Source organism: Haliotis cracherodii, unplaced genomic scaffold (genome assembly GCF_022045235.1).
Source record: "Haliotis cracherodii isolate W230 unplaced genomic scaffold, xgHalCrac1.p SCAF_10, whole genome shotgun sequence".
NCBI lineage: Eukaryota > Metazoa > Mollusca > Gastropoda > Lepetellida > Haliotidae > Haliotis > Haliotis cracherodii.
The window spans coordinates 7,640,369-7,655,687 of record NW_027266265.1 but is presented as its reverse complement, the minus strand read 5'-3'; the positions used below and the strand labels follow the sequence as shown (position 1 = coordinate 7,655,687).

The following is a 15,319-nucleotide window of genomic DNA, read 5'->3' as shown; positions in this document are numbered from 1 at the left end:
ATATTATACATTTTTCAAGATCTGTGCCAAGTGTGGTGATTTTCAGTGTAAGTCAAAGTTATTGCCATAGAAACTCGAAAAATAATTATCAAAAGGCACCAGTTTTCCACTAGACCTATTCATGTGCCAAGTTTGGTGAAGAAATATTGTACGGTTTTCAAGACCTCCTCCTCCTTATCTAAAAAATCCCAAAGTTTCAAAAGCCACAAATTAACCACTAGAACTATCTATGTGCCAAGTTCGGTGAAGATATCTCTCATGGCTTTTGTGTTCTGCTACGGAAACGAAATGTGACGGTCGGACGGCACCCATCCCTATATCCCCCTTCCACTTGGTGGCGGAGGATAATGACCAGTCACTTAAGTTTGACCTGACATATTCAGTTTCATATTAAGTTCTGTATCAAGAATGAAAACCATTGTGTGCTGAAGATAGATATTGAACTGTACAGGCCTGTTAACTGTCCAGCATACTTTGAGTTTCATGATATTCATTCAAATATCAAGCTATCACGTCAAGACTAATTTTAATCTCAGCTAAACTCTAATATAGAAAATGATCTTTAGCAGTTGTGCATATAAGACTATGTGCACTTGAATATAGTTAAGCTTGGGTTTGGAAGCTCTGCCAAATTGGCAACGTGAATAAAAGTCAACGTGCACATCTAGTTTTGGCATAGGAAAAATCATCTCAATTTTCAGTTGTTTTTTTAATGGTCAAGGGGAGGTAATCGTGTTCGTGCAAGAGTTAACTCCCTTGCCTTTACTCCGCACAGTGTCTCGCTTAAAACTTCACACACGGCTTCTGCCCCCGATCAAAGGGAGCTAATCGCGAATAACAAAATCAAGAGTTATGGCCCTTGTGAGAAAGGGAGGTAAGTCTATTTGGCAAATGTGAACGTGATTTACAGTTACCTCCCTTTGACCATCAACGGCACGGCCCCTCAAATGTCATGTATTTTCGATGTAGTATGTAGGTAACGGAATAAGCCGATGTGAACAGAATTTAATTGAAATCATCAGTGCACGACCCCCGAAACCACACCCATGTCCAATCAGCATATATTCCTCTAGCTACAAAACACTGATCAGTGCATGAAACCATTCCCAACGCGTAACTGTGGTTATTCTTTCGATATCATAACTGCCACTAAGCTGGTTCAGTTACGCGAGTTTAACTCAACTTTAGCGTTTGAACATTCTACCTTCATTATGCGATTCATTTCTTCTGAAAATGGATTTGGCATAGAAACAAAAGCATCCCAAAGGACCACATGGTAGTCGGTAGTGTTCGCGAAGCTCTACCGAGAGTGTAACGAAAGTGTCACGCGCTGGGAAGGAGCTTGTCGTTTTATGGTCAAAGGGAAGTAATCGTGTTTGTGCAAGAGTTAACTCCCTTGCTCTAAACTCCGCACCGTGTATTGCTCAAAACTTCACACACGGCGTGTGCCACCGATCAAGGGGAGGCAATCGCGTATAACAAAATCAAGAGTTATGTCCCTTGTGTGAAAGGGAGGTAAGTCTGTTTGGCAAATGTGAACACGATTTCAATTACCTCCCTTTGACCATCAACGACACTGATCCCCTTTTCTTTTCGATGTAGTATGTCGGTAGAGGAATTCAGGTGTACCAGAATAAAATTGAAATCGTCAGTGCAGACACCACACCCATGTCCACTCGGCATATATTCATCTTGGTCCTAAAAACTGAAAACACCGAGTGCATAAAATCGTTGATCGAGTTGTCTCCCTTTGACCGTTAGCCCCATTTGTGACCAACTCGTACCATTCCGGGACAAGCTTTCTTGTAGGCTACGTAAATATAGACGCGAGTTTGTACGAATGCTTTACCCTAAGAAGTTCCTTCCCAGCGCGTGACACCTTCGTTACTCTTCCGATATCATCGCCTGCCACAAAGGCTGAAGGGGTCTTTGTCGTATGAGGTATAACTTCAATTTACAGAAACTTATCCTACCACCAGTGCTAACAATCCCGAATACCATCTACTTTAAATCACTCAGAGTCTAATTTGCAGACCCCTTAATCCCAAATACTATTTAACACAAATCTCAAAAGAACACCATAACTGCAAAACCAGATATAATTTAGTCAAAACTATGAACTAAAATATGTTCTTAGAAAAATAACAACATTGCAACAGTGTAATTTATGTTGCAGACAATAGCCTTTTTCAAACAATATAAAGCATAATTATTTTTTTCAATAATTTCGGAGGCGATCTAGTTTTGCCGATACAAATAACGAAAAATAAATACACCATTATTTCTTGTAAAATGACTTCATATGCGTCCCAGATACATCACTGCTGAGTTCCGCACACCCTCTAATAGGAATCGATATTCACAGATGCGGAATGGTAAACCGGTTTGGTACCAAATGGAATGGACTCGCCAGACTCCCAAAACGACAATGGTTCTAACAATTATTAAAAACAATATCCAAAGAAATAACTTACTCATTCATGTGTACCGGTATTGTTCCTGACATCAATAGTATCTTCTCGGAAAGGCGTGTGGGTAAACGAAAGCCACGTCTTGTTTTTTTCCTTTTGTGGACAACGGACATAACATTTTGACAGATGTGGGTATGGCATACAAGTAATATCTCTGCAAACAATTATGACAAAGTAATAAACGTTTTTTTGTAGTTTGTAGCTAATGTATAACCATTTCCATGTTGGCGTTGCTTGTTTTTTTTTTCATTTGCTCTGTACAAAGAGAGTGTATGAATACATTCATGAATGACTAGGAAAGATTTTGCTTCATCGTGTGTCGGATCTACTACGATCACAAATCATCTGTTACGGAGGACGTTTTACATCTGATGAATGATTTAGTATGTATTTTTTTATATACCAATAGTTTAAGGTGATAAACATGACAACACGCTACACTGATAGGACATAAACATGCACCTATCGCTATATATCGTTCAGCGCCGCGCTGAAAATATGGGATAAGGAAACCAATCCTGAGATGTGTTGTCTAAAAGACACATACAGACCTGGGCCCCGTTGCACAAAGCGATCTTAGCGCTGAGACGATCATAACTCCCATACCTTAACATAGGCTTACCATAATCGTAGTGCTAAGATCGCTTTGTGCAACGAGTCCTGGACAAAAAAGGATGAGAGATTTTGCTGCGTCTTCTCCAGTTTACACACGCGTTTATTAAATGAGTATTACGCTTTCATCCCTTTACTGAAGTACAACGTCTTCCTCTTGCAGAAGGAGCGGTCGGGTAGCCTAGTGGTTAAAGCGTTCGCTCGTCACGGCGAAGACCCGGGTTCGATTCCCGACATGGGTACAATGTGTGAAGCCCCCCACCCGCTGTGATATGGCTGGAATATTTCTAAAAGCGGCGTGAAACCATACTCACTCACTCACTTCAGAAACATATTCAAATTTTGACCTAATGCAAGTATTTATATTACTCATACGTTATGTTCGGAAAATGAGCTTAAATTTCCTTAATATTTTATTTGTACGGTATATTGCTCAATTTGATGCACTTCATTAAGAGAATTTTACGCCTATTCTTGTTTATAAGTTGGTACTTAAATTTTTATATACATGTATACTTCCGAAATTACATTTTCAATCGAATATGGTGGTGTGTTTTAAGGGAAAATTGACACTGAGGGTACAAAGGCGGTCTTTTGAAATGTGACGGCTCTTTTCTTTGTGAACAGAACTTGTGGAGGTCTAGGGATTTTTAGATCTGTGACAGTAAAGGCAGAGGGTACAGATCTACGATTCCACGGCTAAACGTCCTCGGTAATAATAGACCCAGTTGCAAGATCACGTGTTGTGAAGATAAGATACCGGACGAAAGTAACCAGGTCTCGTGACTATGACACAGCAGAAGGTCCCATACAACTGGGTTGACAGTAGCGGATTGTTTCGCTTGAAGATACTCGTTTGATGTTTCCCCGAAGACAAGCATGTCAGTATGAACTTATAGACAAATATATAGCTTAGTAATTATATGCATATCAAACCATATTCTCAAAACTATCGATTGTTGGATGGTGCGAAAACGGCTTCCGGGTTCCATTCCCTACATGGGTACAATGTGTGAAGTCCATTTCTGGTGTCCCCCGCCGTGATATTGCTGGAATTGTGCTACATGCGGCGTAAAACCATACTCACTCACTCAAATGTCAAAGTGAGTTCATGTCACGGCCTGTACATGCATGGCGTATGTTGTGCAGAACGTGACACGAGGGATGCCAGCATGGATTGCCTCTGTTGACACATGAATATTTCCCTCGAATCAGGTCAGACAGTAGCGCTACGACTGTCGTAAGTCTATGTTAAAGTATGGGAGTTACCATCATCTTAGCATTACGGTCGCTTTGTGGAACAGGGGCCAGGTCGTGCGCAGCCCCCCTCTGTACCCCCCCCCCCCCCCCATGGCCATAACAAATTAACTGTAGACACATGAAAACAATCGAAAGTTCCTAACTTCTTATGAGAAGTATACATCGATCGCCTTCACTTTCCGATAATGCTTAAATAATATTTTGTATATAGTACTCATATTGTCTGCACCTTGTATGCAAGCTGAGCTGATGTGAATACGTTTTCATATCAAAGTTGTTGGCAACGTTTACCTATTTAATGCAGGTCGTGTCGCTAGCATGTTGATTTGAACATAAATACATGTATGTGCTTTAGTTATTTGTAGAGCTGTGTTGCCTTTACTTAGTCCCGATACATCTGCAGCCTAGCAATTCTACCACTTCTGCTTTCATTTAAATATAGTAAGGTACAGAAATGTCGCAAAGTTTGCTTTTATACTAAGTCACTGCGCAACCTGATCGACTTGTAATATTGTTCGCTTAACGACTGTCCCGCGAAAGTGCGAAGGGTCTGTAGAAAAGTACTAACGGGCACCTGCAGACGACCTGACCGATGTTTCGTAAGTGTCATACTGTTTTCAAGTGTCTCAGGTCTGTAGAGTTCTCCACTCAAGTACATTCTAGTTTATTGTCTCTATACAGAAATATGCCGATAAGAGTGGCCGTGATCGGCGCGGGTGCGGCCGGGCTCGGCGCCATGCGTCACCTGTTGGCCAGACCTGACGTTTTTGAGGGGGTTTGTTTTGAACAGTGTCCGCAAGTTGGAGGGACATGGGTGTACACAGACAGCGTTGGAACTGACGAATACGGACTACCGGTACACTCCAGCATGTATAAAAATCTCAAGTAAGTGCCAGATGAAATATATACTGATATGCAATTATCGGCCTACATTTAGAATACAGTACCACACACTTTTCAAATACGTGACAATACCCTATGACGTAATTTGTAGTACTTTGTTGCCAGTAACACCGGCGAAACAATGCCCTATGATGTCAGGGGTCATCGAGTGTGCTTAAGCTCATCCCACTGATCTATCATCCCTACACACAATGTCATTGAATACGCCCAGCGGTGTTGAGAGTTTTGAATATATGTTTACTAAATATAGCCTGTTGCCGCAAGCGCTAGTTTACAAAAGCACTTTTATTTTTTATATATTTTTTGTTTCGTTTTATTCGTAATTGAAGTGGCTAAAATGGTTATAAATGGGAACTAATATACATATATTATTTTTTCGGTCATTAATATGCACAAGAATGTAGTTTATTAGGGATATTATATTGGCATGAACACATCCAAATGTCGACAGTGTTAGGGTAGGTTAACCCAAACTCTATCCTTAGCCCTTTACGATCATTTGGGTTAGGTATACCCATTTGGTGGCTATTATAGATTCTTTATCGGCTCCTAATATTCTTCACACAAAAACATCGAGTAAAAAGGATGAAATAGTTTTGTGTCAAATAGTTTGGCTACTGGAAACTGTCCTGGAACATTCACACAAGCCACTTTCACCGGCTGCATTTTTTCAGTGCTGATTCAAAAGCGAACTCACTGTTGTGTTGTCGCTAGCCATGCTCATGCCTCCCTCGTTCCTTACTGTTATCCACATCATCGTTACAGTGTCCCCTACCACGCTTTCCTGTCCCCAAAATCACCCGACGAATTATTAAATACCATGTCATTCATGCGTACTCGCGAGTTCAACGTCTGACGTCTGACACCTAACGTCTGAAGCCTGGAGCCGTTTTCAGTTTGCGCCATATCGGCTCATTCCTCACCACTCGGTATCTTGTAGATTACTGAATAGTATGGGTGTGCCAAATGGCATTGGGATCATTCGTAAGTGTCCGTAGACTAAAGTCACGAGACACCATGCCTACCTGTAAACTTCGTAAGTGTCCGTCACCTATTAGACCCCTTTTCAACTCCATGTTATTACCTTGGCAGAAATATGGAAAGATGAGTGCCAACCATCTCTCATGTCACAGCATTATCTCAAACATAATCAAACCACTGTGTCCATGCCACGGCAGTAACAAAATGGTCCGAGGCGGGCGTTGGTTCCCTACGAAATATGTATGTCTGTCAGGACAAATGAATGAGCAATCCTTGAAAAGTTTCATTACCACATACATATACACCTGTTTCTTAGTGTACAGAAATTAACAATATACAGCAGTCAAACAAACCGGCTGCCCTCATGTTCGTCCCACGTTGATGCCATATCACGCCCCAAGCGGTTGATTAACATTGGTTACGGTATCATGTTGTGCAACCAACATGGTAAGCACACTGTTTCATGGCTTGCAGTTGCTGCAGTCTGCTAGCATTAGTGGCGGAAACAAAGTTGCAAGTTGTACAACAGAAAATACCTTAACTCACAATTACCAGTGACACCGAACATCGGCTATGTGTACATGTTAGATCGGCCTGACAATGCATTTGTGGAATGTTTTGAGTCTTGTGATTAAATTCAAGCAAATTAATATTAAAACTTAAATTTAAAAATCCTTATTGCAGCATGAGTTTATGCATAACCACACACTGAAAGGATAAGGAAATATGACCTATTTAAATAATACACAACAAATTTTCGTGGTGCTGAATTTTGTTTAAAACATAAATATGTCTCTTAGCATAAGGGTACAGGCAATCAAGTGGAACAGCCCGTCAGTTAGCCCTGTTCGAGGATTTTCAAGTTATGGCACGTTTAGTACAGATTTGATTTTAAACCCTTCTCCAATAAAACACTTTTTTAGTTATAAATTCGGCACCTTAGAAAGTCTGCTCTACCCCCATGTGTAGCGTAATAAAGTATAGTTTTGCCCTGAACTATTATAACCTCAAAGCACTCGGACACAAGCTTTAATATATATACAAAACATACATAAAATTTTCTCTGACAAATTACAATACATAGTACATCTACAAAGAATGTTAAAAAAAGATATTTTACTTTCATATAAATTTTATACCACTTATGAAAATGTAATTAGTGGCTCACCCATACTGGTCCCGACTTTATTATTTAGAGGCTATCGCCATATTGCTGAGTTTGGCAATAAACAACGAACAATTGAAATGAATTCTTCCATATGTCTCACATCTATTGTAGAAAGAAAGTGCTCCGGAAAATTACTGATAAATTTTGTATTTTAAGTGTCAATACACATATGTTTTCAGAATTACATCAAGTACACCAGCTGGTCTGAAATCACATGTACGTCTCCTAATTGTGTCTCCCTGATTCCCAACAAATCCCATCTCTAAGATCCTACACAGCTATTGTGTAAACTTAGGGAGGTGGAGGCTAACGTTTATACTGAATGTTTTGCGATGTTCTTGTTCCAGGACAAATCTGCCAAAAGAAGTAATGGCATTTCCTGACTTTCCTTTCAAGGAAACCCTGCCATCTTTCATATGGCATCAAGATGTCCTGCAGTATTTACAAGACTACAGCGACAACTTCAAGATCACTGACAAAATCAAGGTACAGTTATTTGAAAACAAACAACACATCACATGGGCGGATACAGCTTTTTTGAAAAGGGGGGGTGCACAATTAAGATCTATTTATTGTCTTTGGTGGTAATTTATACAGAAATAAAGATTTTTTTCAAAATAAAAGGGGGGGTGGGGGGTGCGCACCTCCGCAACCCCCCTCTGTATCCGCCCATGCATCAGTCTAAGGTTTATTATTATTCACTTGTCATGAAATTAACATATAAGTTTTCCTCCCCTAGGTCTGTTTAATAATAAACAATTATCTTCACCTACTTTCATGTCAGTTAATTTTTGAAGATTTAATTTTTAAAAAATAATTTTTACATTGAACATAATAATAATAAGGTTTTTAATTTGAACAAAAACATTAATAGAAGGAATTTCTTAATCAGAAATGTCTGCTTCAGTACATGTCTCTGTTTAACTTTACCTGAGACAAGCATGTTTTTCATATTTTATTTTTTAAAATGAAAGTGAACATATTATAGAAACATATGATTCTGGTGCTAGGATTGTTATTTACCAATAAGCCTAATGCACCGTCCGCCACATATGACAGTGCATCAGTTTGTCATGTGTAGAAGGTCAGTGACCTCATAAGTTACAAATGACCCAGCACTTCCTAGCAATATGGGTCCTGTGGCCTGTTACTTCTGAAACATTAGTGATGTAACGATATGTCAATACACTTGTTAACTGGAGTACATTTTACATTAGATTTCAATACGATTTTATACATGGACCATCATTTTCACCCTCACATATTTGCATTGATCTAGTACACTGATTCCTCACTGGTAACTCAGTGGTTCACTCAACAATGTTTACCAGCCAATTGATGGACTTAACATTGTCCTGTGAGTGAGTGAGTGAGTTAGTGCTACTGAGAACAGTTTTTCAGCTGTGTTAAGGCGTTCAGCTTACTGCGTGAGAAAATCCTGAAGTGACCAAGGTTGGGGACATGTACCACTTGTCTGATACCCAGAAGCAGGTATCTGGTGCTGACAAACCAAGGATCATAATCAGGGCAAAACTCGGATTTGAACCAACAATCATCAGAAGCAACTCTGCGCAGCAATTTCTGGTGACTGGGCCACTCGAAGCCCTCTCGTCTTAAGAAGTCACCTACATTGACCAGGATGACAATGAACACAAAAAAGACCTTCAAATCTTAATTCTTGAAGAAAGATGCTTTGTTTATGATACTGAAAAAAACATTCCAACAATGACTTTTTTCTCCCCACTTGCAGTTTCAGACTAGAGTAGATCGTGTACATCCTCTCAAGCTAGACAAATCGGAACCAAAATGGGAAGTGGAGTTTAGTGATGTTCTCAATGAAACCATCAAAAAGACGGAATTGTTTGATGCAGTTATTGTTTGTAATGGGTAGGTATGCCATATGGTATAGATTCATGACAGTAGGTCTAATTAAAACGACAAACACAAGATTACATGGGAATGAGTAGTTAACAGCTGGTGAGTAAAGTACATATGCTGGTTGTATGCTATGTATTAGGCCTAGCCCTCCTATCCTGTTGAATAAAAAAGTGTTGAATAGATTTAAAATGAAGGCATATTGGTCGCATAGCTTCCGAATTGGAACCAATGCATTTTTAATGCGAACAAAAGAAACGCTATCGGATGTGACAGAGGTCGATAGCAGAATACATGCACAGCTGCTATGGGAAACTCGGTCAAATGAAACAGAATAATTTCAACTGTATCTGTCAAAAGCTGACTGTAGTTAATTGACAACACCTTTTCCAGGTTAACAGCATTTGAGAAATGGCAGCGATAAACAAATAAGCAACAAGCGAAGTAGTTTCTTTTAGTTAGTCTGACCTAATGTCTAGACTATGAATAATATAATCCACTGCATTGACCAGTTAGTATTCATATGCATTAGAATTAAAGCGGGAAACATGTTTTCTTGTATCAGTTGTCGCAAATAAATGGGCCATAGTCAGGTATGCTCTGAACACGCTGAAGATGTCAGACATCTTGCCCATCCCACCAGATCCCAGCCATCTTGGCAACTGTGTGGTAGCCAAAACACACCCATGGGATCTGGTAGTGGTATATGTTAATAAAATACATATAAATTAAGATTATTGTTTAAGTACCGCTCAGCCATAGACAAATTCCTTGATGTTGACACTGACTGACAGATTATATTATTAGCCCTGTTATATCAACAATTATTTGGCAAATACTAGATCTGGCTCTAAGACGTAAACAGTGAATGAAAGTATGGGGAAAGTAATTTATCTAGCTCTATGACTGATAAGCTTTCCGTTTGACTCCTATCAAAATACATTGATAATGCATACAAAATACATTTTTGCTGAAAAAGAATAATCTGTATCGAAGGGGAATTATGATTAACATTCAATGCACATTAACTTCTTAATAAGAATTAAACTCCCTGGAAACAAGCGTTGATTAAAACACTTCCCCATTTTACTTTTCCACTACTGCAGGGAGAATAAACCATGAGGGGTGCATCCCTGAGTGGTTTATTCTCACTGCAATGTTTTATTGGACCATAAACAACGACCACGAGTCGTTTATTTCTTATATGATATATAAGGATGTTGGTAAAATGTACAAACTTTAAAAATATTTACCCAAATTTTAATAATGATGACTCCCTGAATAGAATCAGACCTCAGAAATGTTGGACAAGTCCATTTTACGAACACGTGGATTAAGTTTGGTGTTTCCCTCATATTCTCACAATTGATCATCTGTACCTTTTCTCTTAATACCAATTGTCACATCTCTCCCACTTTTTGTTGCGATCGTTCGGCCACTGCGTTAATCTGTGTAGCCCGGCTACATCAATGGGAAACAACAAACTGGGCACTTCCCTCTCAAAAATAACGTCGTCCAATATATGACATCATCAAGTTGCGATCGAATATTCGAATACATCATGATAGAACAATGTTTTATCGTGAAATAAATCATGCTTTGTTCTTCACTGTTCTTTACGATATTATATAAATGTATATATATATATTCAGTAATTTCAATTCAAATCACAACCTTTTATTAACTATGGGTTTTCGTTCTGTCGTTGTCGAGTGATTTCTGACATGACTCTTTGAGATTTGTGTTAAGTAGTATTCTGGATTCAGGTGTGACGGGATTCATGGGAGGGGGTTAAGGCGCCCTCCTATATTGTTTGTAGATTGAGTGAGGAAGTAAGGTTGTACGCAGATTTTAACAAACATTCTTTTCATACTACGGCAAGGGGCCTTCACCCATGAGGGGATTTGAACCAGGGTCATCTGCATGATGAATGAACACTTAAACACCTCGGTCCCTGTTATAGTAAACAGGACAAGTGACAAGATATAATTGAAATAAAGGTTAATATGTACTACTTTTGTATCATCACTGGTCACTCCATCTTATCTAAGGCACAGCCAAATATCACCGTCTGCATTAAATATTTGTTTGTATAAAATACCCTCTGAATTTTACCGTCTTGGGTAGATTTATCTGGATGTTAATGATGTTTAACTGGAAAAAGCCTGCAGCTGTGCTTTGAACAACAGTAATTTTCACTAGGCTTAAAAGATGAGTGGGAGTATGTACATCGCTGGCACTGGATCCTGGTCCATTGACCTGGGCCGGAATCAGAAAGAAATATAGAACTCATTTAGTCACCCCAGAAAGGAGGCAAATTTGCTGTGCAGAGTTACATCCCTTGCATGCCAGGATCCCAGCATGGGTTTGAATCCGAGGTTCTGCCTGATTATGTTTCTAGGTTTGTCAGCACCATACCTGTGCTATGGGTTTCAGCAAAGTGGTGAATGTCTTAGACCTGCATCACTTCCAGCTTTCCTCCCACATCCCACTGACATGCCATTATGTTTGTTTGTTTATTTGTTGTTTACAATTAACCCCCAATCAGCAAAATTACAGCTATATGACGGCCATCTGTAAATAATTGAGTCTGGACCAGACTACCCAGCGATTGACATCCTTAGCATCGATCTACACAATTGTGATGTGATGACATGCATCGACCAAGTCAGAGAGCCCTACCACCCCATTCTATTAGTCACCTCTTACGACAAGCATAGTCGCCTTTTACGTCAAGCATTGTTTGTTGAAGACCTATTCTACCCATTATGTAACTGAGATACTGTTGAAAGGGGTATTAAACAAAACTCACTCACTCACTCACTTCATATGTGCAGATAATTTCTGGCTAAAATTAGTTTGTGCCACACTGTCTTTCATGTTTCGTGGTTTGTGTTAGCATTGAAAAACCTTATAGTTGGTTTGGAGGACATGAAAAGTAATCAAAGCCGCAGGTATGCACAGAAGAATATGTACTTGTTTATACCAACTTTATTTCCCTCGAGACCAGTGATTTGCTTTGACAATTGAATAGAATGTAATTGTACAAAAACACCCACTGGGGAACTGGTACAAAAATAGAGCATTTATGTGGTACAGAGATGAAAATATGGTACATATACACATAAAACCCTTATTTGTATCATTGATCTGAAATGATCTAAATCATGTTTCTCAACAATCCATTCACACTATCAAACACATGGTTTAACATAAAGTTGCAGAGACTATGTAAACTGAAATGTGGTGAAGTTCATGACTGACATGTTCCAGGCATTATTCCATCCCCTTGTTCCCGGACATGCCAGGCCTGGACAAGTTCAGAGGTCGTGTGTTTCACAGCCACGACTACCGGGAGCCTGATTCCTTCAAGCATCAGCGTGTCGTGTGTCTTGGTGCTCAGTCATCTGGCATGGACATCATGGTGGAACTCAGCACTGTTGCTCACACAGTAAGCTCAACTAGAATGTGTAACAACTTACTCCATAGTCCTTGGAAAGAAATTAAACATTAGATATTTAATTATTTTTTTAATTTTAAAACAAATCAATAATTTGAGAAAAAAGAAACTGCAAGTCAGCAGGGCCAGCTGATGATGAAATAGTCTGTCCCTCCAAATGTCTCAACTGCTGTAGATAGTATGTCATCTTCCCGAGGCAAGAGAGTAAACTGACTTTACAAGTACAGTTTCCACCCTTGCCGAACTAGGCTGGTATTATCGAGTTACATTTTGGCTGGACTAACGAGTCCAATCAAAATAGTCCAATCAAAATTGCGCACCGAAATCGAAATCCGGTTTGTAATCTGTCGTGCAGATTTCGGTCAATTGCAGGATTTGCAAAGCATGTACACTGCCAACTCGTGGTCAGCAGATATTTTCCAAATCTTTTCATGTTTTAAATCAAGGTGCTCACGTGATTTGATGCATTTCGCGATGTAAGACCCGTTTTATCACGATATAGAACTTGATTATCGATCAGATCGTCCTGACTGGGCACCACCATTTTGTGTGAAGCAAACGCAAGTGATACGAGAGGTGGAATCTGTTTGGCCCATAGGAGAGGTTTAGAAGGGACATAACTGGTAATAGCCACTGATGGCGCTACGATCGAGCCCAGGAATTCCAGCCTAGTTCGGCAAGGGTTGAAACTGGACTTTTAAAGTCAGTTAACTCTCTTGCCGCGGGAAGATGATAGATAGCATGTGTACATATAGAATATATTTGGTCCCATTTGCCTTGCCCCTCTGTTATTTCTGCAGGCCAAGGGCAAAGGACCAGCAGTTGATCCCAGCATATTCCTCCTTTAAAAACCATCAGCATCTTGTTACTTATGGAATTATTCACAGGGCTTTGTTCACATACACTTGTACAGTGTCGGAATATGAAGTATTTAGGTGATAAAACTACAATGACACAACACAGGCTAAGGCAGCTGGACCAGATTCTACAAAGACAAATGATTCGGATGAAACTAAATTTGTTTGATAGACAGTAAAACGATCCCTTTGAGGTGGGACACACTTCAACATGGCCATGCATGGCCTTTTGAACTTTTGACCTTTGACCTTTGACCAAAGTACCGGTATGCTATTTTTCATGATGACCCTCCCTAACTTCCTCTTCATGATGCAAGACTCCTTATGTAGCTTATTGTGAAAAGTAGTTTAGACCACTGTGAAGAACATTTCTCTTGTAGGTATTTTTTAATTTAAATGGTTTAAAGGTCCGTTGACCCCAAATGTCACAAATGTATCAATAAATTAAGATCTTGAGAGTCACTGAGCCACTGAGTTGGTTAATTAGTTTCAGTAATGAAATATTCTACACCATCAGTAGTGAAGTAACCAAAATAATTTGCCTTTTTTGTCCTATAACTTTTAAGGTATCATTTAAGAAAACAGATTTTACATTGACAATTGTATTTTGATAACTGACACATAGGCTTGGGAAAATCCACAATCTAAATTATTAAACAATGAATGCACATGTGTGATGCAATCTTTCTCTATTGCAGGTGTTCATCAGTCACAATAAAGCCCCCATAAAATCCAAACTACCTCCCAACGTAGACCAGAAACCTGGGATAGCCCGCTTCACAGAAGATTCAGTTATTTTCTCCAACGAAGAGGAACAAAAGATAGACTCTGTTGTCTTCTGCACAGGATACAAATACACCTTCCCATTTCTCTCTGAATCGTGCAATGTCAAGATAGAAAATGAAAGAGTTACCCCCCTTTACAAGCATATAATCCATACAGAATTTCCATCACTGTCTTTTATAGGAATTTGCAAAGTTGTCTGCCCCTTCCCACAGTTCCATTTTCAAATTCTTGTAGCTCTATCAGCATTGGATGGATCCTTGAAGTTGCCGTCACGGAAAGCTATGGACCTAGACACAGAGATGGATTATCAGCATCGTCTCTCCGAGGGGCTGCTTCCTCGGTATGCACACCACATGGGGCCGAGGCAGTGGGCGTATAATGACGAACTCGCTGACATGGCCCAGTGTCCGAGGCTGGATCAACAAGTGATGGATCTGTATAACATTGTCCATGAATGGAGGGCGAGAGATGCAGCCACATACAAGAAAAAAAATGTTGCACTTGTAAAAGCCTGATTGATCCAGAGCTGTAGATAACTAAATGGTTGAAAATATGGCCTTTCAAGTGAAGGGAAATGACTGTGATCCCGTTAAATGCATATTTTTATTAATTCTGCTGTATACATTGAATGATATTATAATGGTTTATGACATGTATGCATAGATGATTATGCAATGAAATATTTTATTCTAGTCCTTATCATTTGATGTGTTTGATTGATATAAAATAATATTCTTTATTAAAGTTTTCTGTTTGAATCTTGCTTATGCATTCTCTCACCTTCTGTGGGAGCAGGATAGGGGTTGTCAGTCAGTGCACTGGGTTCACAATAGCATCAGCTTGACTCTGACTAAGTGACGGACTGTTGCCTTATGCTGTAGTCATCAATATTATGGCTATAGCTGCACCTGAAAGTCGGAATCACACAATCTTGGGATTGATCGCA

General features: G+C 39.5%; 1 protein-coding gene across 3 annotated transcripts; it reads left to right on the top strand.

The window, feature by feature from the left end:
- The first annotated feature begins 3,879 nt into the window (after positions 1-3,879).
- Positions 3,880-15,060, top strand: LOC139445981 (uncharacterized). Of its 3 annotated transcripts, none has more exons than XM_071227254.1 (6): positions 3,880-3,964; positions 5,134-5,228; positions 7,743-7,881; positions 9,146-9,282; positions 12,544-12,721; positions 14,286-15,060. In XM_071227254.1, the coding sequence occupies exons 2-6, from the start codon at positions 5,212-5,214 to the stop codon at positions 14,886-14,888; spliced, it is 1,074 nt and encodes a 357-aa protein (XP_071083355.1). In that variant the 5' UTR covers positions 3,880-3,964; positions 5,134-5,211; the 3' UTR covers positions 14,889-15,060. The 3 variants fall into 3 exon arrangements, with proteins under 3 accessions (XP_071083355.1, XP_071083337.1, XP_071083347.1); XM_071227236.1 differs by having other exon boundaries at positions 5,025-5,228; XM_071227246.1 differs by lacking the exon at positions 3,880-3,964 and adding an exon at positions 4,915-4,942 and having other exon boundaries at positions 5,025-5,228.
- The last annotated feature ends 259 nt before the right edge of the window (positions 15,061-15,319 follow it).